Here is a 24,217-nt window from a genome sequence, read left to right as displayed (position 1 = left end):
GCTAAGAACTTCTTATAATAGGCACAGTTAAGGCTCATTGTTCAATAGAATAAGTAACAAAGAACGTCAGAATCACAAAATCAAAATCAACACCCTTCCCCAGGACTGCAGAGGGGGGAGCACACCAAGATGGCTTTTCCAAAGAATCAGGGACTCGTTCGGAGCCAGGGCCAGACTTATGACCAGTTCTTTGTCTTTCCACCACCAAAGCCCCGGCCAAACAGGGGCTAAACTGGTGCAAAGCTGGCCCCACTTCGTTGCTGGACCAAAGAGAAGTCAGACCAGAGCCAGACGCGTCATCAGCTGAGGGTGGAGTTATTGCTGGAGTTATTGCTACCTACAAGGCGGAAGAGAGGTTCAACTGGCTTTGAGAAAACTACAGCGAACACGGCGCCCCGGAGTGGTTTTAGAGAAAAAAATTTAAATAACGTTTGGGAACGATATAATTAGTCGCTCTCTCAAGTTAATAATATGAAGGAACGAGATAATTTAATCCGCAATCGCGGAGCCGCGGCTCTCCAACTGTTGTGAGCTGCATTGGCTCTATAATTTAGAAGCAGTTTTCTTTTGTCGTTTTTTTCACGCTTTTCATCATAACATCATTGTGACTAACTCCACCTCCAGGTCTTGTATCACGTTCTGAACGCAGGCTGGGGTCTGCATGAGGCAGCAGGGGGCGCTCTGCTATGAGACGCTCCACTATTTTCTACCCACAGAACTTCTTTTTAATGAAGCCAGACTTCTGGTTCCTCAGGAACTACGAAACAAACTACAAACTACTGTAAATGAAACTTGGAGTTTTTAGACATAAAATGATCCTTTTAATGGCTTCATGTGAAAGAGAACTTTAATCAGAGTGGTTACCTAGGTTACCATGGAAACGGCTGTAGAGCAGCGTTCTATCATTCTACACCTCCATTCCTCCATGTTGAAGCTTTTGATTCAGACACGTCCAGAAATAAAGTGAAAGGAGCAGAAAGTCACTGAGTAATGCCCAAATGTTGAAAAATAAGCCCCGAAGTCGTTCATGCGTTAATTTTTTTTAATCTCTATGGCACTCCGGGGTTCCGGACGAAAACAACAGGTATGTGAAAAATAGAGATACGAGGAGCTCAATGTTTTCTCTCTCTGGATTCGGCGACCCGAACTAAACCAATGAATTCAGTCCATCTCCTCGTTCTCGTATGAGTGTTAAATTGGTGGAATCAGTGACGGATCACGTGGCTCTCACTTGGCCCTGATAATGATGGGAAAAGAACCGGTTCTTTGGTGGTGCTCATTTAAGAACTGGCCCTGGCACCGGCCCTGAACTAGTCCTGGTTCTTTTTGGTGGAAAAGCCCGACAAGAGAAGTGAAACAGGCCATAAATCAGCCGGGGGGAGACACAGCAACCCCAGAAGGGGCCACAACTCCCCGGTTTGGAACCAATAGAAACTCAGTATAGAATGCAGATCTTCATGTCAAATGCTCGCATCCAGCCACTCATTGGTCAAAACGGACTCGGGCACTGCAGGTGTCCGAAATTCAAACCCGCGTAGAAAACCCCCTCGAGAAAACCGCTCTGGATCTCTTCTCAACAGAACGAGCTCAGAGATGCACCTCTCTGCTCCTTCTGGAGAGAAAAACAGAGCACAAACTGGACCGACAGAACCAAGCAAAGGTTCAGCCCGCTGAAGGAGCAGAACACAGTCTGGATTACCTTTTTTTTCTGTTTTTCTTTTTTTTTTCGGATTCTTGGGCGGCGGTCCAGCCGCCTCCATGACGCACAGCTTTCTACAAAAAGCCATTCTTCAGCCAAACTGCAAAGCCCCAAAGTTCTGGAGTTTGGTATGTCGACTCCAGACCCGTCCACAAGACAAGTTACCGTGGGCTCTCCTGCTCACGTTTCTACTGCACCAAGGCGGTGCGTAGTTCACCTCACCAGAAGGCAGCGTTTGTCTGGGCAGTGAAACTAGAGGTGCGTTTACACATAGGCACGATGAGTTGCAAATATAATTTTCCCATCATTCCTGGCACATTTCTGACATTCTTTATGTGACGCAATGCATCTGAATAAGGTTCTTAAATGAGCATATCAGAGCATGTCAGAGCATATCAGAGCGTGACATTCCTAATATTTGTGGAACATGTTTTTGGCTGCCAAAGAATCTTCCAAAGAATAGCAAGACTCGCCTCGATACATGAAGTTTGCATCTGAACGTGGCGATTAACTGTGATGCATGGTGATGCGTTATACAGTGTGACAGCATTCACTCCGCTGCCGCATCCTCCTCTGTGCAACTCTATGGCATTTCTCTGGATGTGGCGCAGTCTGGAGCGTCTGAACTGTACAGCAGCTGATGGCAGAATGACTGGGGTGTGATCGGAGCCATATATACCCAGACCTGGCTTGTTTTAAGCCCTGGGCGAACACCAGCGCCTCCGTGAGACTGCATTTGAGACGTGATGAACCTCTTTCAATCTTGTGCACCGTCTGCTCCTTCACAGATTGCGCCTTGAGCGGCTGCCCACATCGCTATAGCAGAAGCCACCACTGTACATACCAAATTCTGCTGACTGATTTGTGAGAGGAAATAATGATGCACAATGGTGCACAGCAGCGCACAGCCATGTGAACAACACCGCGGAACAATATTGGTGACTGTTGAACTATTTTCACTGATAAATTCTTCCATGGAGTCGGCCATTTTACCCTCACAGTTACAGAGACAATAGCTTTGCATTCTTCCATGTGCTCTGCCATCATTTTGGCTTCAATAATACTCATAGAAACAATAGCCTTTTGAAATGTAAACATGGACCAAGGAAGTGACTGCAACCTTAAGCTGGAGGCTTGAGTCCGCCTTCGAGAGAAGAGGTCGACTGAGGCAAGGACTCCTCTACTGTGATTGGCCAGGAGTGGAGCACAGGAAGGACGGAAGCAGGACCGAATCTATTGACCTTATTTGGCGCCAAAACTTAGGCGCCGCCATATTGCATCATTTTGTCTTCCAACTTCCAGTAGTGGGTGGGACTACTGGAGTGTGTCGTTGCTCGTAGTAGCAGCTTGCTCTGTACGGTGAACGGGATTGACAATCTCTCTCTGAATTAAGAGTTTTAAACATCGTTCATTTGGATCGACGCTTCGTGGCTAGCCAGCTGGCTGTGTGTGGATCGGTGCACCGTGTCTAGCCGCGGCTAGCTGTGTGGCTTGCTGCTCCAGTGCTCCTTAGCTAGCCGTGGCTAACTTTGTCAGTCGGTGCTCTGTGAGCAACCAGCTAGCAGTGTTTAGCATTACATGCTAGCATTACATGCGGAGCAACAGGATAACGAGGAGAAAGCAGTTGGACCAACAACATTTTAAATATCGAGAGGAGAGACAGGATGTTGTGGAGCAGCGGGATGTTGTGGAGCAGCAGGATGTTGTGGAGCAGTAGGATGTTGTGGAGTAGCAGGATGTTGTGGAGTAGCAGGATGTTGTGGAGTAGCAGGATGTTGTGGAGTAGCAGGATGTTGTGGAGCAGTAGGATGTTGTGGAGTAGCAGGATGTTGTGGAGTAGCAGGATGTTGTGGAGCAGTAGGATGTTGTGGAGTAGCAGGATGTTGTGGAGCAGCGGGATGTTGTGGAGCAGCAGGATGTTGTGGAGTAGCAGGATGTTGTGGAGCAGTAGGATGTTGTGGAGTAGCAGGATGTTGTGGAGTAGCAGGATGTTGTGGAGTAGCAGGATGTTGTGGAGTAGCAGGATGTTGTGGAGCAGTAGGATGTTGTGGAGTAGCAGGATGTTGTGGAGTAGCAGGATGTTGTGGAGCAGTAGGATGTTGTGGAGTAGCAGGATGTTGTGGAGCAGCGGGATGTTGTGGAGCAGCAGGATGTTGTGGAGCAGTAGGATGTTGGGGAGCAGTAGGATGTTGTGGAGCAGTAGGATGTTGTGGAGCAGCAGGATGTTGGGGAGCAGCAGGATGTTGTGGAGCAGTAGGATGTTGTGGAGCAGCAGGATGTTGTGGAGCAGTAGGATGTTGTGGAGCAGCAGGATGTTGTGGAGCAGTAGGATGTTGTGGAGCAGCAGGATGTTGGGGAGCAGCAGGATGTTGGGGAGCAGTAGGATGTTGTGGAGCAGTAGGATGTTGTGGAGTAGCAGGATGTTGTGGAGTAGCAGGATGTTGGGGAGCAGCATACAACCTGTGGATTTGTGCAGCACTGTGTAACTTAGCAACATAATCTCTGATGTAGCAGAGGAGTGAGTGCAGAGTTGTCCACGTCTCACTGTGTAAGCTCATAGTTGTAATCAAGAATAACAGGTTTTGAAGCATTTCATCTTGGTTTATTTCATATAATGAGATTTGAACTTTCCACAGTATTGAAGCTGCAGGATCAGCTGGTTGATCTGCTTCACCCACTCAGTGGTTAGCATGCTGGCTAGCATTAGCTGACCAGCTGGGACTGACATCCGCCTTCAAAAGGTGACGACAGCACCTTTCCACTGTGTAGATACTGGTACACCTCAGTACTAATGACAGGACGACCATGTCACCTGTTACCACAGTCCTTTCTCATGTCGTCCTTTCAGGTTAAAAATGAAAAAAAGATGAGGCAACATGATTCCTCCTCCGAACATCCCAGCTCAGTTTTTATATGTTACCACTTCAATATCCTGGAAGCAGCGTTGCTTTTGTTTTATGGTAGTTTTATAGACCAGATAAAAACACTGCGCTGCCGTCCACCCCCCCCCTTCCCCCTTCTATTCGTGTATGAAGGAACCAGAGTTGCGGTCCGCACGCTTTCTCACCAGAACCTTTCTTCTCGATTTCGACTAATGGTGCGAGCACATACACGTGTCCAAGCGAGCGCCCGTCGCCACTCAGTGATTAGATAAGATTAGATAAGCATGCTTTCACACACAGTCGCACGGAGCAACCAAACTGCTAGTTTTACTGCATGTTCTGAGATCCAGTTACAACTTGTGAGTTCAATACCGGGCCGACAAATGCTGACTCAGTATCGTCTCGGAAAGCGTCTTTCTGTAGCCAGAGTAACTCAGCTCTGCGTCTGTGAACAAGGTCCACCATTTTGACTCTGTAAGACACCCTTGTGCATGTGCAAGGGTCTCCTGCTTGTCTGGTTGCTAAGCAACTGCCACTCCCCCCCACCAGCTGCCATCTTGGATTTATTTACCCTGATTCATCCGTCACCTGGTGGACACGTCTACGGCATTGCAACACAGCCACACACACACACACACACACACACACACACACACACACACACACACACACACACACACACACACACTCTGTAGATAGCGTTTGCTGTATAGTAGATTAGATCTCCTTGTTGGCTGACATTTGCTACTTAGATGTTTTGGTTTAAGAAATAATTAGTGAATTGATTAGTGAATTAATACATTTTGTTAAAGATCCCCTTTTAGCTGGATTGAATCCAACCTCACACCTCCCCTTTTATTTAAGTATTGTTATATTTTGCACAGAAATATTAACTAAGATCAATAAATCTTTTTCAAACGAGACTGATAGTTTGGCAATTAGTTATTCCTGGATTTAAATAATCAATTAACTTTCAGTAATTAATCAATTACTTTATGAATTATTAGAGTCAATGCCAGTTTACTTAAATTTTTCATAAATTACTTTCAGTGATGTATTACTTTCCTTAATCTATTACTTACAGTAATTTAGTGCTAATGACCAGTGAGCTGGTGAGAAATGTCTCAGGTGGGGCTCTTCATTATTATTCGATTTTCAGCCTTTAGCCTTCACTTCATTTGAATACAGTGCATTAATAAACCACATTACAGCAACTTGTCTTGTTTAGATTGAGAGAAGCCCCAGTGATGAAACATTATTGTTATATTAAACAGCTAGTGAATAGAGAGCACTTATTAAGACTATTTTATTAACATACTTGTAAATAAATGCAAGCAGATGCTTCATTAGTCGCTTCGAGAAAATAAATGTGTTTTGGGGCTGGTTTAGTTGAAATGACAATTTGTCTGAGTTTAGGGAAAACAAAAGGAATATCAGTTATATTTTCAACACAACATCAATCCATCCTTCAAAGCATTTTAGAATGAAATGCTACCACAGTGAAGCCTCAGGGTCAGAGGTCAGCTACTAAACTGTAGGCAGCTTCACTTCACCCATCCGGTGACAATGTGTGGCTGCATGAAGCAAAACAAATGACAAGAATGGAGAGTAACTGTAGTTTGTTCATCAGGAAAGGAGTAAATGTCCATGACAAACTTTCAACATTTACCATTGACGACTTTAAAAGAAGAAAAACACCCATAAATCATGTCGGTGTACTTTATTTTATATACAAGCAAAATTCGATGTAGTAGTCAGGATGTATGGTGGGTCAGCCTGTGGCAGCGTGTCAGAACCTTCTCCCCCTGAACATGGTGACCTCAGCCTCCAGCCTGGTTGATCCTTCAGACATCAGGATATCCATGATCTCAAAAACAGTGACATGATGCAGATTGAAAAGGTTCGCCAACCTATCCACCGATCCAGCTTTTGTTTTGTAATTACTGCAGCTCACTGGAAGCAGCTTCCTCAGTTTGAGCTGCTGCTTCAGGGAAAGTGATGCTGACGGCGTCTTCCAGAGGTTTATTCTGTCTGAACAGACCCTCCACTCCATGAGGTCATCATGGAAGATCTGAAGACAAAGAGCAAAGAGAGAAGCTATAGCAGCTCTAGAGAATAGAACCACTAACAGCACAGTTAGTTTCCCTCACCTTGATCTGCTCTCTGGAGAATCCAGACAGGATCTCCCCCCTTCAACACCTCAATCATCCTGCAGATTATAATCTGTTGTTAAACCAATAAAAGATGCAGCAGCAGCAAAGTTACTTTGATTAAAGTCAAACTGTCATTTAACAAGATTAATCAGCCAACTGGAGACAAGATGTAGAATCAGTTGATGTTTTACTTTGACAATGTGATCAAACAAAGGTTGATGGTTCAAACCCTTTAGGAATGTAGTGATGTCATTTAAAGACACAGCGTCCAACACAGAGTCCAGAATAAATATCTCAGCCAAGTGCTTCAGTCCTTTCTGCCATACGACACACATCTATTGAATAATTGATAACTTGTTGTAGTACCTTGTGCTCTCACTCATGGTGTTACAGCCACAGCTGGATGACTCGTCCAGATGTTGGTGGGATTTTAACAAACAACCAACGTGCAGCCAGACTTTATAAAGTTTACTCTGCTTCCATTCCAGCTTTTCTGAGTCTGGATATAAAATCCTGCAAAACAAGAGATGGATTCACATTATACTTATTTGTTTATTTCATTTAAAATAAAATAAATTAAAGAGACAAAAAACAACTTAATGTGAAAGGATGAAAAGGAGAGAAGAATAATCTTATAGTGATCTGCCTCCTACACACACACTCATGATGAACCAATGGCTGGAGACAAAGCACTACTCTACCATCATCTCACCTGGCGAGGCTGAAGAACCAGGAGGAAGGAGAACAGAGGGTCAAGCTTTGTGGGATGAAGGAGCTGGTGTCACTAACCAGGTGTTCCTGTTACCTGTTGGCAGCTAGTTTCACTAACCAGGTGTTCCTGTTACCTGTTGACAGCTAGTTTCACTAACCAGGTGTTCCTGTTACCTGTTGGCAGCTAGTTTCACTAACCAGGTGTTCCTGTAACCTGTTGACAGCTAGTTTCACTAACCAGGTGTTCCTGTTACCTGTTGGCAGCTAGTTTCACTAACCAGGTGTTCCTGTTACCTGTTGGCAGCTAGTTTCCTGCCAAGGAGCCAAAACAGGAAGCAAATAGGGTCATACATCTCTCATTAATAGTTTTCTCATGTGGATGCACTGATAAAAACAACAATCCCAAGGAGGTTGTATACATTCATTAATACAGTTTGATAAATGCCGGGTCAATGTCAGCACATAACTATTTTAACACACCAAAAGTTTGTGAAGCAAGTTTTCATAAGGCAAGAAATTACACTTAATAAACCAAGTCATGGAACGAGGATAGAGAGAGCAACTTAAACTTTGAGTATACTTTCATTGCTCCTAACATAACCACATAACTACTACTCTCATTAATACTGGTTAGTGCAGGCTGATCGTTTCCACATAGACAAGAAGGAAATTCTTTACCTTAACTGAAGACAATCCTTGACTTTGTTGAGATACTGAAGACGCGTAAAAAGAAACGATAAATGTGCGTTGAACTGCGTTGAGGAATGAACGTTCCGTCTCGTGTCGTTTCCGGCGGATGACTTCTGCCTTGCATCATTTCTGGGGAGTGGGTTCCGCCACATCACTTCCTTCAAGGTTGCCTCCATCTACCTCATTTCCAGCATGTCGGCTTCCGCCTTGCGTCATTTCCGAAGAAAAAAGTAGTAAAACGCCACAACAGCAAAAAGCCACGACAGTGAACAGGCTTTGTTTTCGGGGGAGAATATTTTCAGACGGACTTGTGGTTTAGAGAACCAGAGGCATGATATACATAATGTCTTTATTAGGGTCCGAGAACTGACGGTGAATAGGACCCTATTGAACCCGTAGGGATTCTTCTTCTTCTTCTTCTTCTTATTATTATTATTAGTTAGCCCGAACTGACGCGTTTTTGAGGGCCTTAGCATACATAACTATTTGCGGAACTTTCCACATTTGTCAGGCCCGGCAAAAATTTCAATGATTTGGTGGAGTTACACATGTGACTTGCGAAATGGCTCAACGGCGCCACCTGCAATACTGGAGAAAGGTAGCCCCAGAATCCCGTTTCACCGAGAGCTACGAAACTCGACACACATATGTAACAGGCCAAGACGAACAAAACACTCTCTTTCAACAGGAAGTCGGATATTTGAAGGAGCAAACTCATCCCGGGGGAAACTCCAATCTACGTCAACTTGGGCTCTTCTGATAGAAAAGGGGTTGAAGAGCAAAAGTTATCAAAATCTCTCTCAAAAGTTTTGGACCATTTGAAGGCGTGGCTTTGACAACCTTCGCCATGGAACAGGAAGTGCAATGTAAATAGACTGAAAGCGATATGTGTGTGTGTGTGTGTGTGTGTGTGTGTGTGTGTGTGTGTGTGTGTGTGTGTGTGTGTGTGTGTGTGTGTGTGTGTGTGTGTGTGTGTGTGTTTGTAGGCTGAAAATAGCCCTAGAGAGAGAGAGAGAGAGAGACAGTAAATGCAGATGTGCTGCTGTGTGTATATGAGTGTGTAGCTAAAAGTGTGTGATTGTGTATTCTGGTGTGTTTGTCTTTGTTGTGCGCTGATGAGAATGTGTGCGCGGGTAGTGTGGATTTTTAAGATGCCTAATCCTGACTGGCTGTTTAAACATGAAAGTACAAATCCAAGCTTGAACTGTTTCAAACTTTGCGACAATGGGCCGCAGGCACTAATTGTCCTGGCATCTCTTTCCGAGACGGTGGACGGGGACGAAGGTGATCTTCTTCATGGTGTCAGGGGCAGCTTCAGATGCACCAGCATGAAGTCCCGCAGTGATGTCTCAGCGTCTTCCTCCACCCACTCGGGCAGTCCCGCGACGACGAGGTTGTCCCGCATGCTCAAGCTCTGAAGATCGAGGACCCATGGTTCATCCACTTCACTGTGTCCCACAGGCTCGGGTTCTCAGCTGTTGGCTCAGCCACCTGCTGTTGACCGAACTCGAGCGAGTCCCAGAGAGTCTGAAACTTGCGGTGGAGCACCTCGACCAAAGCGAGCTGAGCCCCTCTACCAGAGCTAGCAGGGCATCGAAGCTGGACTGCTTGGTGTTGATGTGTCCAGGATGTCCTCGAAGTGCTCGCTCGGGGATGAAGCCGCTGGTGGGGTGAGCTCCGGACGGCTCCTCTTGGAAGAGGACAGCGGAGTCTTGGACATGACGAGATGATCGTAGCACTCGTCCACGTAGACTTCCTGATCTTCTATCATGTTCTCTTCCAGCGCTGTGGGTGAGCCCAGTTTTCCTGTTTCTTTGTTTTGTTTAGTTTTTTTCCCGTTGGACAGAAAAAGTTTGTTTTACAGACTGGGAGCCGCCATGTTGGATTGCACTCCGTGATGTCACACTCTCAATCATCGAATCTGTGTGAAGTCTTTGTGGCTTTTTTTATATTATATACTATATTACATTGAATTACATTTCATTATAAAGAATTTTGTGGCGGGGTGGTCTCATATTCTTGTGTTTAACTTGAAAATGTACTTTTCTTTGAGTATTTCTATCTATCTAGAGCAATACATGTATACTGTACATGGAAGGAAGTATACTGTTCATTAATACTTCCATATTTGAATTACTATGTAGAAGTTTTGATAAACACCAACAAATCATCACTCCAACCGTCATGCACACTTGAGAAAAGACCCATCAGACAGGTTCATAAGGCTTGCAGGACCAACAATGCCTTATTTATTAATTCCAGCCCACTAAAACTCCCAGATCTGGTAGAATTTGAAACGGCCAAATTAATGCACAAAGCCAGAAATAAGCAACTACTGTACAACATCCAGAAACGTTTCAGTGATAGAGAGGGGAGAATCTGGACTTCAGAACTAAGTGTTCGAACTACAATGAGGAGGAGGAGTTCTTCAGTCAGTGGAGTGAGTTGGAATATACTCAGTCAAGAACTGAAACGATGTCCAACATGAGACAGTTTAAAAAAACAACACGCTAATTAACCTACGTTCTGGTGTTAGCATACATGCTATATTTGCCAGTTGTTGCGATGTGCGAGCTTTAGCTACGTTCATCGGCATATCCAGCAAGTTCTTAATGGCACTTTGTGTATTGTTGTGATGTTTACCTGTTTACCAGAGTTTTGTATCTGTATTTTGTGTCTTCTTTTTTTTAGTTTCACTCTGTTTGACTGTCAGTGTCTCAGCTGCAAGAAGCCATTAAAGGAGCAAGGCTGCTTGCTATCCCGGCTCTCAGAAGAGTTTGGCTGACTGTTTAATCCAGGACACATATTCTCGGTTGGAGTCCTGCAAGTAGTGAGGACCCATTCAAGGCTGCTTGCAGCTTTAATTATGATTACTGTTGTTGTTTTTACTCCATAGCTTAGCATTCCCACACATATTAAACTGCAGTTTACTGCTTTTTGCATCTGCAAATCTAAATTTCAGTGTAATGACAAAAAAGTTGTATGTAGTTCAAAATGCATATCAGAAAACTGACCTGGTATGTTAAACATGCAAAGTCGACAACACGCATCAATTAGTTTTTGCAACGTCATATGTTTTTGTGTTACTGCAGCCATATAAATTGGGTGACAGGTTATCTCTTATGAATTAGAAAAAAGGTTATTTGATGTCTTTTGTAAGCATATGTAATGCAATGGGGCAATGGCGTTGTGCCGCCTCTGCAGGAGTAGCAGGGGAGTGTTTCAGCCTTACTCTTGCAGTGCGAGACGTTGGTGGCTCCATCGAAGTCTGTAGTTGTGTTTCCCGGACAAGTGATGCAGTAGTTCTGTCCAAACTCGGATTGGTAGGTGCCCGCTGGGCAGCGAATGCAGCGGTGTGTGCTGGAATTGTAATAATGCCCAGGAGCACAGTGCACTGAGGAGAAGAAGAGGGGAGGTTTGATAAACAGCAGCACTACATAAACTACACAGCTGAGACATTATTCAGCTCTGGATGGCACGACAGCAAAACACTGAACCATTCAGAGAAGGCAGCATCATCAACTCCAGTGATTAACAGGGCCAATTACATGAAAGTAACACAATATGTCCAGCATTAGCCAGAGAGTGAAAACATAAAGACCGACATAATAGATGTACTGATACACCTTCAACCACTCTGATGGAAATAGGATCAAATAAGCTTTGCTTCTTTCAACTTCTTTTCACACATGATCACTGCTTGATTAAATACACTGCAGCTAAAAGGGGACTCATACATAAACTGTGTATATATGTGTTTACATAGGTGCATTAGGTAATAGTTATAATAATCTATAATCTATGTTAATTGTCATCATCATCATCATCATCATCATCACTTGAAAAGTGTTAAATTTGTGTTTTTTGGACTCTTTTTTTAAATGTTCCTGTTAGGACATGTGAGGATGGACCCAAGCACAGACTCACAGACTCTATAAAATCAGGTTTATTGTAGAAAAAGAGAACACAAGGAAACACGGGAATCAGGAGCAACAAGACGAGCTGACACAGACAACAAAGGGAGAGGGGTTTAAATACACAGAGAACGGGAGGACAGGTGGAACTTATAACAATGGGTGCACACAGAGGGAGCGTCAGGTGAGACGCCGATAGACAGAGACCTGACAGTACCCCTGATGGCACAAAGACAAGAGACGGGGGGAAGAACTAGAGCCTGAGGACTTGGGACAGAAGGCACAGGTTTCACGGGGACTCGGGACAGACAGGAGTGAGACTCATTCTATAATGCTTTGAAAGATGGATTGATGTGTTCTTTGAAAATATACCTGATATACCTTTTGTTTTTCCGAAACTCAGACTGAAACTTCTAGTAAACCAGCTCCAAAACACTTTTGTTTTCTAAAAGGGACAAATGAAGCTTCTGCTTGTATTTGTTTACAAGTATGGAAATAAAAGTGTCATCTTAATAAGTGCTCTGTATTTATCAGCTGTTTAAAAGTATAATCATTTTCACCACTGGGGCCTCTCTCAATCTGAATAAGGCAAATCGTTGTAATGTGGTTTATATAAAGGCACTGTATTTAAAAGAAGTTAACATGGGCTGAAATTGAATAACAATTAAGAGCCCCACCTAAGACATTTACCACCCGCCGCCACTGGTTATAAACTATAATTAACTATAACAACAACAACATTAATAACAATAAATTGTTGTCTACTATTTGTTGAGTTTTGTTTAGGTAGAACTTCAAATAATGTCTTAATATCAGTACATGTTAAATGTTGTTATTTATATTCTTTTAGAGGTATGTAAGGTGGTATGAAATAAGTGTAGCTGTGTTTAGAAGATGGTTTGATGGATTTGTGATGCTGTGACTGCATTATTCATCTGTTTCCACACTGGGAACATGAAGTAAAGTTCTCTGATCTCTTACCTTTGGCTTCACAGTCCCTGAAGGACTGTGAGCTTGCGTACTTGGTCATGAGGCCACCGCCACAGGAGAAGCAGAGAACCCGGCCCGGTTCGGACTGGTACGAACCCAGTGGACAGGACTGGCAGGGCCGGAAACCGTCTGCAGAAAACTGACCTGCTGGACACTGACCTGAGGAAATTATCAAACAAATATGTATCTCTGTTCTGTGAAAATATCTCAGCCTCAATGTTCTAACAGCCACTTCAACACTTCATTACACAAAACGTCCAAATTGTCTCTGTGAAACTACAGATATGTGTCTCTCAGGTGTGTCTGCATATGTTCTGTTTCAGATCATAATAGAGAGATTAAATCACCATTTTGATGTAAAACATGCTGTGTCTGCATTTAATTCACCATTTTAATTAATGTCATTTACTTTGAACATGTAAACACAGAAGACAAAAATTAAACATTAAAAAAACACAATCAAACAACCAAACCAAACATTTAAAAAAGTAATTGATTAAGCATAGAATTACCCTGATGAGATGTTTTCAATTTGCTGAACACATATTACATGCTTTGGTGTTCTTCTGGGGTCAAACTGACCCAAAGCTGTTTTGGCTGTTTTAGATGTTTTAGATCAGGGGTCTCAGACTTGCGGCCGGGGGGCCAATTGCGGCCCTCGGGTCAATATTTTGTGGCCTTCTGCTTCTAATCAAAGCTTTGTGTTAGTGCGGCCCGCGCATTTTTTTCTCGCACGCATCTGGGGGTTTTATATTTTTTAACACCTGTGGGCTCCCGTAGCTCAGGCTCGCGAGAACAGCGCGAATCACTTAAAAATGTTTGGATGAACGATTGGAAGTAAAATATCTTGTCAACTAATGCTATACTGTTTTATTTAGCCCCAGCCATGTCTTCTTCAAAACCTGTCGTGAAGAGAAAAGTTGGCGATGAGCACAGACAATTTCAGAAGTGGGAGCTGCAATATTGTTTTGTTGAGCACAGGGGCATCCCAACGTGTCTAATATGCACGGATAAAGTTGCGGTGCACAAGGAGTATAACATTAAACGTCATTACTCAACTAAACTCGCTGAGGAGTATGCAAAATACCTGGGAGATAAGCGAGAGGACCGGGTCGCCAAACTTAAAACATGTCTACTGAGGCAACAAGATTTTTTCAAGAAAGCCAGCAAAGAGAGTGAAGCGGCTGTCAAAGCTAGCTACGTGGTGAGTGAGATGATCGCTGAAGCAGGGAAGCCGTTCAAAGACGGCGAGTTCATCAAACAATGCATGTTACAGGCTGCAAGTATAGTCTGCCGAAAACAAGGCTCAGTTTAGTAACATCAGCTTTTCAGCCAACACAGTGGCAGAGCGCATTTCTGATATGTCAGGTAACATTTATGATCAACTGCGTGAGAATGCTAAACATTTCCATTCTTACTCACTCGCTCTTGATGAGAGCACAGACGTCACTGACACGGCGCAGCTCGCAATATATGTCGGTGGTGTTGATAACAATTTCGAAGTTACGGAGGAGTTGCTCACAGTGATTGCAATGCGTGGCCAGACCACCGGTCAGGAGATATTCCGCCAGCTGTGTGATTGCATTGAGGATGCCGGCTTACAATGGAAGTGTTTGGCTGGAATAACTACCGATGGAGCGCCATCAATGACAGGGAGGACAAACGGACTTGTAGCACTTGTTCGAAGAAACCTGGAAGAGGAGGGTGTGGAAGATGCCATTGCTCTGCACTGCATTATCCATCAGCAGGCCCTTTGCAGCAAAATCCTGAGGTTTGACAATGTGATGTCTGACGTCGTGAAATTCATCAACCATATCAGATCCAGGGCTTTAAAGCACCGGCAGTTCCGCGACTTTTTGGTCAAAATAGAGTCAGAATATGAGGACGTGCTCTACTTCACCGAGGTACGTTGGCTCAGCAGGGGGAAGGTCTTGAAGAGGTTTTTTGAGTTGAGGGCACAAGTGAAAGCCTACATGGAGAAGGATGGGATGACTGTTCCTGTGCTAAGTGATCCTAAATGGCTAATGGACTTAGCTTTTCTTGTTGACATCACACAGGAGCTGAATGTACTGAACAAGAAGTTACAAGGCCAGGGCCAGCTTGTCAGTGTTGCATATGACAGTGTCAGAGCATTTTCCACAACACTTGTGTTATGGAAAGCCCAGCTTTCCCAGACAAACCTCTGCCATTTCCCAGCATGCAAGGCACTCATGGATTCAGGCACAACATTCAGTGGTGAGAAGTATGCTGATACTATCGGAAAGCTACAAGAAGAATTTGATCACAGGTTTGCAGACTTCAAGACACACAGAGCCACTTTTCAAATTTTTACTGACCCCTTCTCCTTTGATGTGGAGGATGCCCCCCCTGTCCTGCAGATGGCGCTGCAGTGTAACACTGAACTCAAAGCCAAGTTCAGGGAGGTGAGTGGAAAAACAGTGGAGCTTGAACAATTTTTGAGAAAACTGCCCCCCACCTTCCCTGAGCTTTCCAGGATGTTCAAGCGGACCATGTGCCTTTTTGGCAGCACCTATCTGTGTGAAAAGCTCTTCTCCACAATGAACTTCAATAAGTCAAAGTTCAGGTCCAGACTTAAAGATGAGCACCTTAAAGCTACACTGAGGGTCTCAGTTGCCTCCTCCCTCAAGCCAAATGTGGCTCAGCTGTGTGAGAGAAAGCGCTGCCGAGTCTCTGGTAGCAAGGAGTAGAAGGAAGTAATGAAGCCTATGTTCTGAAGAACTGTTCGTGTTCTGCATGTTCTGACTTGTTAAGATTGAGAAGATTGGATCAGTTGATCTTTTTTTTGGAATACTTGAAGCCTTTTTTTGTGATGCAGCCTTTTTTTTGTGATGCGGCCCAGCCTCACCCAGACTCTACCTCCAGCGGCCCCGAGGTAAGTTGAGTTTGAGACCCCTGTTTTAGATGTTTTAGATGTTTTAGATGTTTTAACATTCCCACACCTGCAGAGTTGATACATAAAAGAGGAGTTTGGAAAACAACTATTCCCATGAGAACTTTGATAATTCTCATAGTAGAACTGATATTTCCCACGCCTGCGAGGGCAAGGTATTATCACTAAACATTGGATAATAAGGGAGGAGCAAACATATAAAAGCTTGCATGGAAGCCTTAAATCCAAATCATTCCTCATTGTGCTCTCTGTACACTGCAATCTAGATGCTCTCTCACCTGAAAATATTCTTTTGGAAAAGGTTCTTTGACAGTGAAAGTGACATGGAGGTGAATATGTCAGACACAGAGGATTGCGTTAAAGAGGATCCTTCTCATCTGATGAGAACAAGAGTTTTGACCCTCCTGTTGTTTCTCCACCACCAGCAGACACCCTTCCAAGAATGTAAAGATAATAAGGTCGCTTTCTCCACTTCAAAAGCGTGGTAGACTTAGAGCTACTGATACTGTCAACGTGGTTCCAGGCCCACCAGATCTACAAGCAGCCATGTTGAAGACATCAGATCATCATTAGATCTCTTCATGGCAACATTGATTGAAAATGGATCACATTTTCACTAGGGACAACAAATTTGGAGGGGAATCATGGGGTATGGGGGCCAATGGAAAGACTTAGGTGGAGTTGACCTGGAAGCCGACACAGGCTTACTCATTGTGTCAGGAGTTTGCAAATCAAAAGGTGAAGCAACAGCAAACCTTTGCAATACTGAGACTGGAAAGACAATATTTCCAGCCACCATGCCTCAGAAGACATTCCAAGTTTTGTCTCGTGTCGTATGTGTTCATGACAAACAAACAAAGCAGGGTCGACGAGAACGTGACAAACGTTTGGGTGAAGTGGGCGCAGCTTTCCCCTTCTTTACAATCCATATGGTTCATTGTGTGAGAACGTGCTCTAAACTCTAAAATCAAATGTTTGACCTGATGGTGGCGCTACAGGAAAGGTCACATCATGATGTTGTCAGTAAATTTGAGAAGATTTGGATGAAAATGTTTCAAGATTTCAAAGTTTTTTATATATATTTAAGAAATAAACAAAGTGCCTGACTCAAAAACTTTCATGTATTTCACAATTTCATGTAATTTTTTGGAGGGAAGCATGCTTGGGGTCGAATTCACCCCGAGGGTAAAGGGTGTGAGTAACATTTGAGGACAATAGGATTGTTAATTCATCACACGTGATACCACACATCCAATGAAATCTGTGTATTTCAGGGGCGAAAGTTGAGATTTATAGAGGAGAGAGATGGACTGACAAAGTGAGAGAAAAATATGAGAGGGACAGGAAAACAATGGTGGGATAGAGAAAGTTTATGAAATACAGGGAGCAGATGGCATTCTCCAAAGAAAGAAGTGAAAATAGAGCATTTAATCCAGATGTACAGTGATTTCTGTTGTCATTCATAGCCTTGGTTTAGATGTCTCACTATGGGATATGCCCCCTGCGTATGCCTCAGAAGCGTTACGCCAATCCTGTCTGGCTGGTGATCGCGACGCCCGCGTTGGGGGTGGAGCCACCTACCCTTAAGTAGCTTGAGCTACCTACGTAGCATCACTCAAACACCTCTTCTGGCTTCGTGCCATAGCATCTCTCAATTTACAAGTGCTAGCTAGCTTAACTGTTCACAGACCGGAGCTAACCCGGCTCGGTCGCAGAGCTGCCACACTGCGACCCTCCATCCTTCACCATAGCCTGGAGAGTCACACGCCTGAACACACCACGGGAAGGTTTCACGGTTTAGCACACCAGCTAACACTGCCTTGAACAATTAGTACACCAGCTAATTCACGGCACCTCTTGTTTGGTGGATGCCCACGCTCCTCACACCAGAGGAGGTGGAGACTTCGGGGCCCGGCTCTGTACCTGTGGAAACAGGATATCAAGCCGCGACTCACACCAGGTCTGCTTGTTCTGCCTCGGGCTGTAACACGCCCGACATGCCCGACAGGCTGTTGAGACCCCCGGTTCATGCGTGCACCGTGCCCGGTTCACCATGAAAAGTCTCCGACGACACCTAGCACGCCAAGCTAGCTCGTCTGGCCAGGACCCGTTCCTGCCCTCCGGTGACATACTAGTCACCAGCGAGGCCAAGGACGGGAATGACATGGACACCGGAGCGAGCGCAGGCGCCAGCTGGGTCTCCCAGCTGGACCTTGCAACTCCGCCTCCGCCTGTGGAAGACGTGCTGGAGTTGGATTTTGAGGAGTGCGAGGATTACTCCTCGGAGCTCCTCATATCTGACGATGAGAGTGAGGACGACGTCCTCATACCATCACCTCAGTTCGCCACACCAGGCTCTATGGCTGCCCTTGGGGACGAGGAAGGAAGCGCGCCTGCTTCCCCCTCCATCAGCATGGACATGCAGTCAGAGTGCAAACGCGCTGCATCCCGGCTGAATATCCCGGCTGAATATCCCTGGGCCTGCAGTAATAACGGAGAGCGCCAGATCCCGTTATGAAGGGAAGAAATTACCCCAGGCTACGAGGACGGCAACAGCAACCCCCTGTCTTCCCCTCATGGAAGGACCGCCCGTTCAGCAGCAGGAGCCCGGTACATGGAGCTTCCTCCCTGGATTGTGAGGACATGGAGAAGCTTGGCATTCTCCGCATGCCCCCCATGGAGCCGTTGGTCGCCGTGCACCTGCACCCGCGACTGACCGCCTCCTCCAGGACCCCCACACTGCCGTCCAAAGCAGACCGCTTCCAGTCCACCATGACGGAGCGCACTTACAGGGCGACGGCTCTGGCCGCCAGGGCTCTCAACCTGTCCTCTTTGCTCACCGCTTATCAAGCGGCGCTATGTGAGGACATGACGAGCAGACCTGACTCAGGGGTGTGGGACCAGATTACCGTGATAACCGACATCTGCCTGCACGTGCAGCGCTGTGCGGTCCAAGCCACAGGAAAATCTCTCGGGATGATGGGAATGCAGGAAAGAGCCAGATGGCTCAACCTGACCTACCTGTCCGACAGAGATAAGGAGGACATTTTGGACATGCCGGTCACACCAGACGGCGTCTTTGGCTCGGCCCTCGCTTCAATGCAGCAGTGCTGTGAAGCCAGGAAGAAGGAGGACGAAGCTTTCCAGCTCTGCCTCCCTCGTAAAGCCGAGCGTGCACGACCCATCGACGAAACGTTGAAAACCCTGAGCAGTGCACTGGTCTCTGCCACTTTGTTTATGATAATATCATTTTCCAAATACATGAGGATTTCGTCCTCAGTGCTCATGAGCATTAATGCCTCAAGTTTTTAATCAAATGTACTGTTGAGAAACTTCTCATATATTGGAAGTACTGCTTGACTGTTCACACACTGTTCCAACAGCTCAGCTGTTCCTTCCATAGTGACAGGATCAATCCCCTCATAACCACTGGCTCTGCTTCTCACACTAAATCACTTTTTAAAAATGAGCTCAATTCTCAGCACAAATCTCCCCTTTTTACAAAGTTCAGGTCAGTTTCGTGAATGTGGAGCTGAATCATTGTTGTTCCACCATCACGGGCTTTAAAACTGAGATAAAGAAACATGTGACAAGCAGCCAGCACTGTATTCACTGATCAATGCCAGGTTTCTCTTTGGTCCGGTACTGGCCTTATCTTAGTATTTTTAATGTTGTCTTGTCTGGTTGATGTGGGGGGTGGGCAGGGATAAGTCGGGGTAATTTTATTTTTTAGTGTTGTTTCATGTCTTGGTATGCGTCTCTGTGTGTTAAACATTGTCCTGTGAATGTCTTTATGTATGGATTCTCTTTTACTTGCCACGGGACTGCAGATGTGAATTAACCTCCGGCTAAATCTGGTACGGTGCATCAAATAGCAACATTTATGTTTAAATTGTACATGGTCCCTTTTAATTAAATAAATTAAATGAATGAATGAATTAGCATCTCAGGACATTTCTCATATGGAGCCGGTCTCCATCCTACTCTTCATTATATTGAATCTAATAATCTGATCTATCCTGTGATCAGTCCTGCCTGCTTGGTGCAGTTTTCCCAGTTATGTGGCGTTGCATCAGACTATTATTGAAAATGTATAATTTCATGTTATATGCCACCAAGCCACAGAATCCATCGACTTGATAATCAAATTGAACAGGTTTGGAGGCAAAGTTCTCATCTCATCCGTTCCATCGTCATTTCCTGTTTCTAACTGTGAGCTGGTTTTAATAAAAAAAGTTGCCAATCTTAACACAGTTTGTTGCATCTGTTTCCAGAACTTTCCTTTTGTTTTATTCCAGCCTTCTCTGCTCCACCTTGTTCTTTCTATCCATCTTTCATACACCACTGACCGAGTGCGCGGACGTCTTACGTCATCAGGGTGCGTCTGCAAATGAAGCAAGTGGTAAACTTTAAATAAGTTTATTTAAAAAAGAAAAAGCTGCCAGTGGAGGGAGGCGGGGCGGCCCAGGAACAGCGGAAACAGCATGTGATCAACCTAGTGCTGTGAAAAAAAAAAAAAGACACTGGCCGAGAAAAAAAAAAGGTGAACACTGGTGAACATCAGACCGGCCCACCGGGAATTGTCCCAGTCCTCCCGATTAGCCACTCCGGGCCTGAGTCTGAGAGCCCAGTATACTCAGTCCACCAGGATCCCAACCCTCACATTCACATTCACTCAGATGGGTCTTCTTTTTTGACTTTGAACTGTTTTGAAAGCTTCAGCGTTGGACAGCTGCTCATTTCCATTCAGATTAATTTCTCATCACAGATGTCAGATGATTCTAAAAGGAAGTCACTCAGAACTTTAAATGATAAATGCTGGGCCTCTCCTGGTGATAACGGCTGATCTCAGGTTTTATCTGCAGGAGCTGACAGCTTTGAGTGATGCGTTCAGGGGCATCATGTAAAGCCGCCCTCCCACATGTTAATGAGCTGCGGGGCTCATACAGAAGCTAGGAAAATCAAGATCGTAAAACACTATTAAAGAAACAAACAATTATTCAATAGCAGCCTCCATATTCTCCCAACAAGATATATCTCATGGTATGGCAGCGCATCTGTTGTTTGTGTTGGAAACACAGAAATACAGAGAAAATGACAACTCTGGCAGAGCTGTCTGCGATGCTGAAACCACTCTTGCAATGCGTCCGCACTGAAATTCACATGAAAGGGACAGCCAAAACCTTTACAACAATAGGCTTATGCACATATTCAAATTGTGCAGCACCTCTTCCTCTTAACTTATCCAATCCTTCCTTTTGTACTATTCACTGTGGAAACGTACGAACAATGTTCTGACCTTTGCTTTGCTGAAGGTCTGGTAACTCAGGTGTTGGTCTCCCATCTTTTTAAAGGTTGGTGTTTTTACTCTAAAGAAAGTTGTGAAAATGCTTTTATCGTCTCCAGCGCTGTCAGCCTGCCTGCGAACCCGCCAACTAGCTAGAGAGCGTAGCAGCGCTGTATCAATTCACTAATGCTCTGTGAACGTACGTTTAGCATTTAGCAGTGGCGGCCGTGCATTTCAGACCTCGGCCTTCACTAGTGCTGGTCTGACTCAATCCACCCCTCAATAACGTTATGGCTACAAAAACCATGTTACCATGCAGAAATGCAGCATAAAAAGCCTTTGCATTACAGATAGATACTCGTAGCCAGAATAAATACCTTTACTGATGAAAAAAAATCAGAGTTCCGTCTCTCCTTCTGCTGCAGCTGCATTAAAAAGCTGCTGCTATTCCCAAAACCTCTGGGGGTCGATGACGGTGACAAACGTCAGCTTTTCGTGGTCTTGGAAAAAATATAATGGCAAATAAAATAATCCTGAATCCTGCCAAGGAAGTTGTAGTAAGAGCAAGTAAATTGTACCGGACCTCCTCGCCCGAGTGCTGCGGTGCGTTCAATGACCTCCAGGAAAAGTTTGTTGTTTTGACAAAAAATCTGCAACCAAATCTCTTTATCTTCTCCTTCAGTCATTGTAGGTTGATTAAACTGCTATTAAATCAACCAACTATATTTTTCTTCCTGCAGCTGCTACAGATGCATTCAGCTAGCTGGAGAGTGAACTCTCTGACCATCCAATCAGAGAGTTTGAATACACTGACGTCACCCTCGGCCTTCTAGAAGGTCCTGAGTCACCAATATCTAAATCTGATTGGTTGAAGCTGCAGTGTCACCGACACTTAGTTTACGCTGCAGACGCCTGCAGAACTGAATCTGAAGGCCTCAGACAGATTTATTTACCCGGCAACAGGTGATGGCTGGACTGTGATTGGTTAAAAGCTTTAATATGAGAGTACACGTCTGGAAGTAGCACAACTGGCCGGGGCAGAAGCTATGAGAAGAAGCGGACAGACAGTTTGGAATATTTTGGGTTTTTTTTAAGTATTCATGGACAAAACATAATCAACATCAGTCCGCCACTGGCATTTAGCATAGTACAGTTATGTCCAAAGGCAGCGTAGTGATCTGCCTTTTTATGTAAATGATTCTCATATTGGGGAACTGACTGAGCATGAGCAAACACATCCATACACTGGATATGAGCAGCAAAGGCAGAGCAGCAGTGTCTCTTCAGGAGAGGGTGTGGCCTTCACAGTAAGACAGCACAAGAGTGAGTCGGGCTGACTAATAATAATAATAATAATAATAATAATAATAATAATAATAATAATAATAATAATAATAATAATAATTCCTTGCATTCCTTTTTTTTCTTTTCTCAAAGACACCCCAGTTTCACATTTTCATCTCGCCAAGATCTTGGAGAATCAGAGATCATCATATGTGTCTTTTTTGTTGGTTTGTTTTTGTTTTTGCAGTTTAATGACTATCACCCTCCCTAAAGGTAAATGGTCGCACTGTAGAGGTGAGGTATATATTGCCTCACCTGTTTATTTTTCGAGGCACCATCATGTTTGTTTGGCATATTCACCATCAAAGTGATAATATAATAATAATCTCAGGTCTCAGTGTTACTCTTAATAAAACAATAATAAAATCCTCAGCACATTAATTAGCAACTGCAATTACTTTTATCAAAGAAATTCTTGTCATTTGTAGAGTTTATAAAATGATCCCATGGGGCCAGATTGGATCTACTTGGACCAGTTTTCGCCCCTGGACCATGTTGTTGACCCCCTGGAGTGGATGATCCTTTATATTTGATTCAATGCGGTTTGAAAGCAAACAGTGTTTTTTAATGTATGTTGATTATAACTTCAGTTTCACACTTCTGGATTTGATCTCGCGCAGTATCGTTCAGTTCTCACCAACCTCACATGGTTTAATAAAAAACTAAAGAAAGATAAGGTACCTCCACACTGGGACACATTCTTGGCCCCAGCAATGCCTTGTCCCTCAGTGCTAGGACAGGGCTCACAAGACAGCTGGCCCATGGTGTCCTGGTAGGTACCCGGAGGACATAGGACACACTGCTCCTGCTCCCCACTGTAGAAGGTCCCCATGCCACAGTTCACTGAGGGAAGACACACGAGTCAGCACTTTTGCTCCCGATAGGGGAGTGACATGACCCTCCACCTTCAGACTTACCGCATTGTCCATCTCTGAGGACTTGTCCTGTGCTGCAGGTCTCGGCACCCTCTGGTACTCGGGACGGTTTGTGGGCCACCTCGTATTCCGTCCCTGAAAACTGGATGTAGAATTGCTGCTTGTTGATGGACTTCCTGAGCGTCCGCATGGCACTCTGCAGCCTCTGCTTCATCTTCTCCCTCAGACAGTCCATGTTACAGGAGTCTGAGGCCAACAAACCACCCAACATATTCCACCAGGTATCATATCAAACATCTCTGTGTACTGGAGATCTGCTGTGTCAGTCCATTTCACCTGTGGCTTCCTCTTCCTTCATCTCCATTTCAAACTCAGCCGTGATGTGCGAAACCTCTTTTGCAGTAGATTTCCGACCTCGTCTGCGTTTCTTCGATGAGTCGCATTTAAGATTGACAAACGTGACCTGGCAGTCGTCGGTGCAGGGGAACTGGCCTCCTTCCAAGAGAAAAGGTCACAAAGACAGAAATGCAGTTGCAGCTTTCCTCCTAGATTTTCAGTAAACTGACTTCTTGAGTTAAAGCAGGATCTCTGCTAATAGAGGTTAGAGTTTGTTGTCTCAGCCTCCTGTCCCCTTCACGTCTTCAGCAAGTGGATATATGACTTTGTCATTACAATCTGTTTTGTTGCTTTTTGCTGCTGTCAACCAGTCTACAAACAGTCTACAAACAGTCTACAAACAGTCTACAACCAGTCTACAACTA

The 24,217-nt window shown here is 44.6% G+C and overlaps 1 protein-coding gene across 2 annotated transcripts in view; it reads right to left on the bottom strand.

The window, feature by feature from the left end:
* Positions 1-24,217, bottom strand: part of scube1 (signal peptide, CUB domain, EGF-like 1) — a gene marked incomplete at its 3' end in the record, with an annotated part of 251,229 nt that overhangs the window by 9,300 nt on the left and 217,712 nt on the right. For both annotated transcript variants that reach the window (XM_080492502.1, XM_080492503.1), the window contains 5 exons: positions 23,793-23,951; positions 23,499-23,702; positions 23,263-23,424; positions 13,031-13,198; positions 11,368-11,529 (listed from right to left, as the gene is read on the bottom strand). In XM_080492502.1, coding sequence (XP_080348628.1) covers positions 11,368-11,529; positions 13,031-13,198; positions 23,263-23,424; positions 23,499-23,702; positions 23,793-23,951 — 855 coding nt within the window. The remainder of the gene's footprint in view (positions 1-11,367; positions 11,530-13,030; positions 13,199-23,262; positions 23,425-23,498; positions 23,703-23,792; positions 23,952-24,217) is intronic.

The sequence above is a fragment of the Lipophrys pholis genome, assembly GCF_963383615.2.
Source record: "Lipophrys pholis genome assembly, chromosome: 22".
NCBI classification, from domain to species: domain Eukaryota; kingdom Metazoa; phylum Chordata; class Actinopteri; order Blenniiformes; family Blenniidae; genus Lipophrys; species Lipophrys pholis.
Note: the sequence above shows the minus strand (reverse complement) of the source record. Positions and strands in the feature narration are given on the sequence as shown.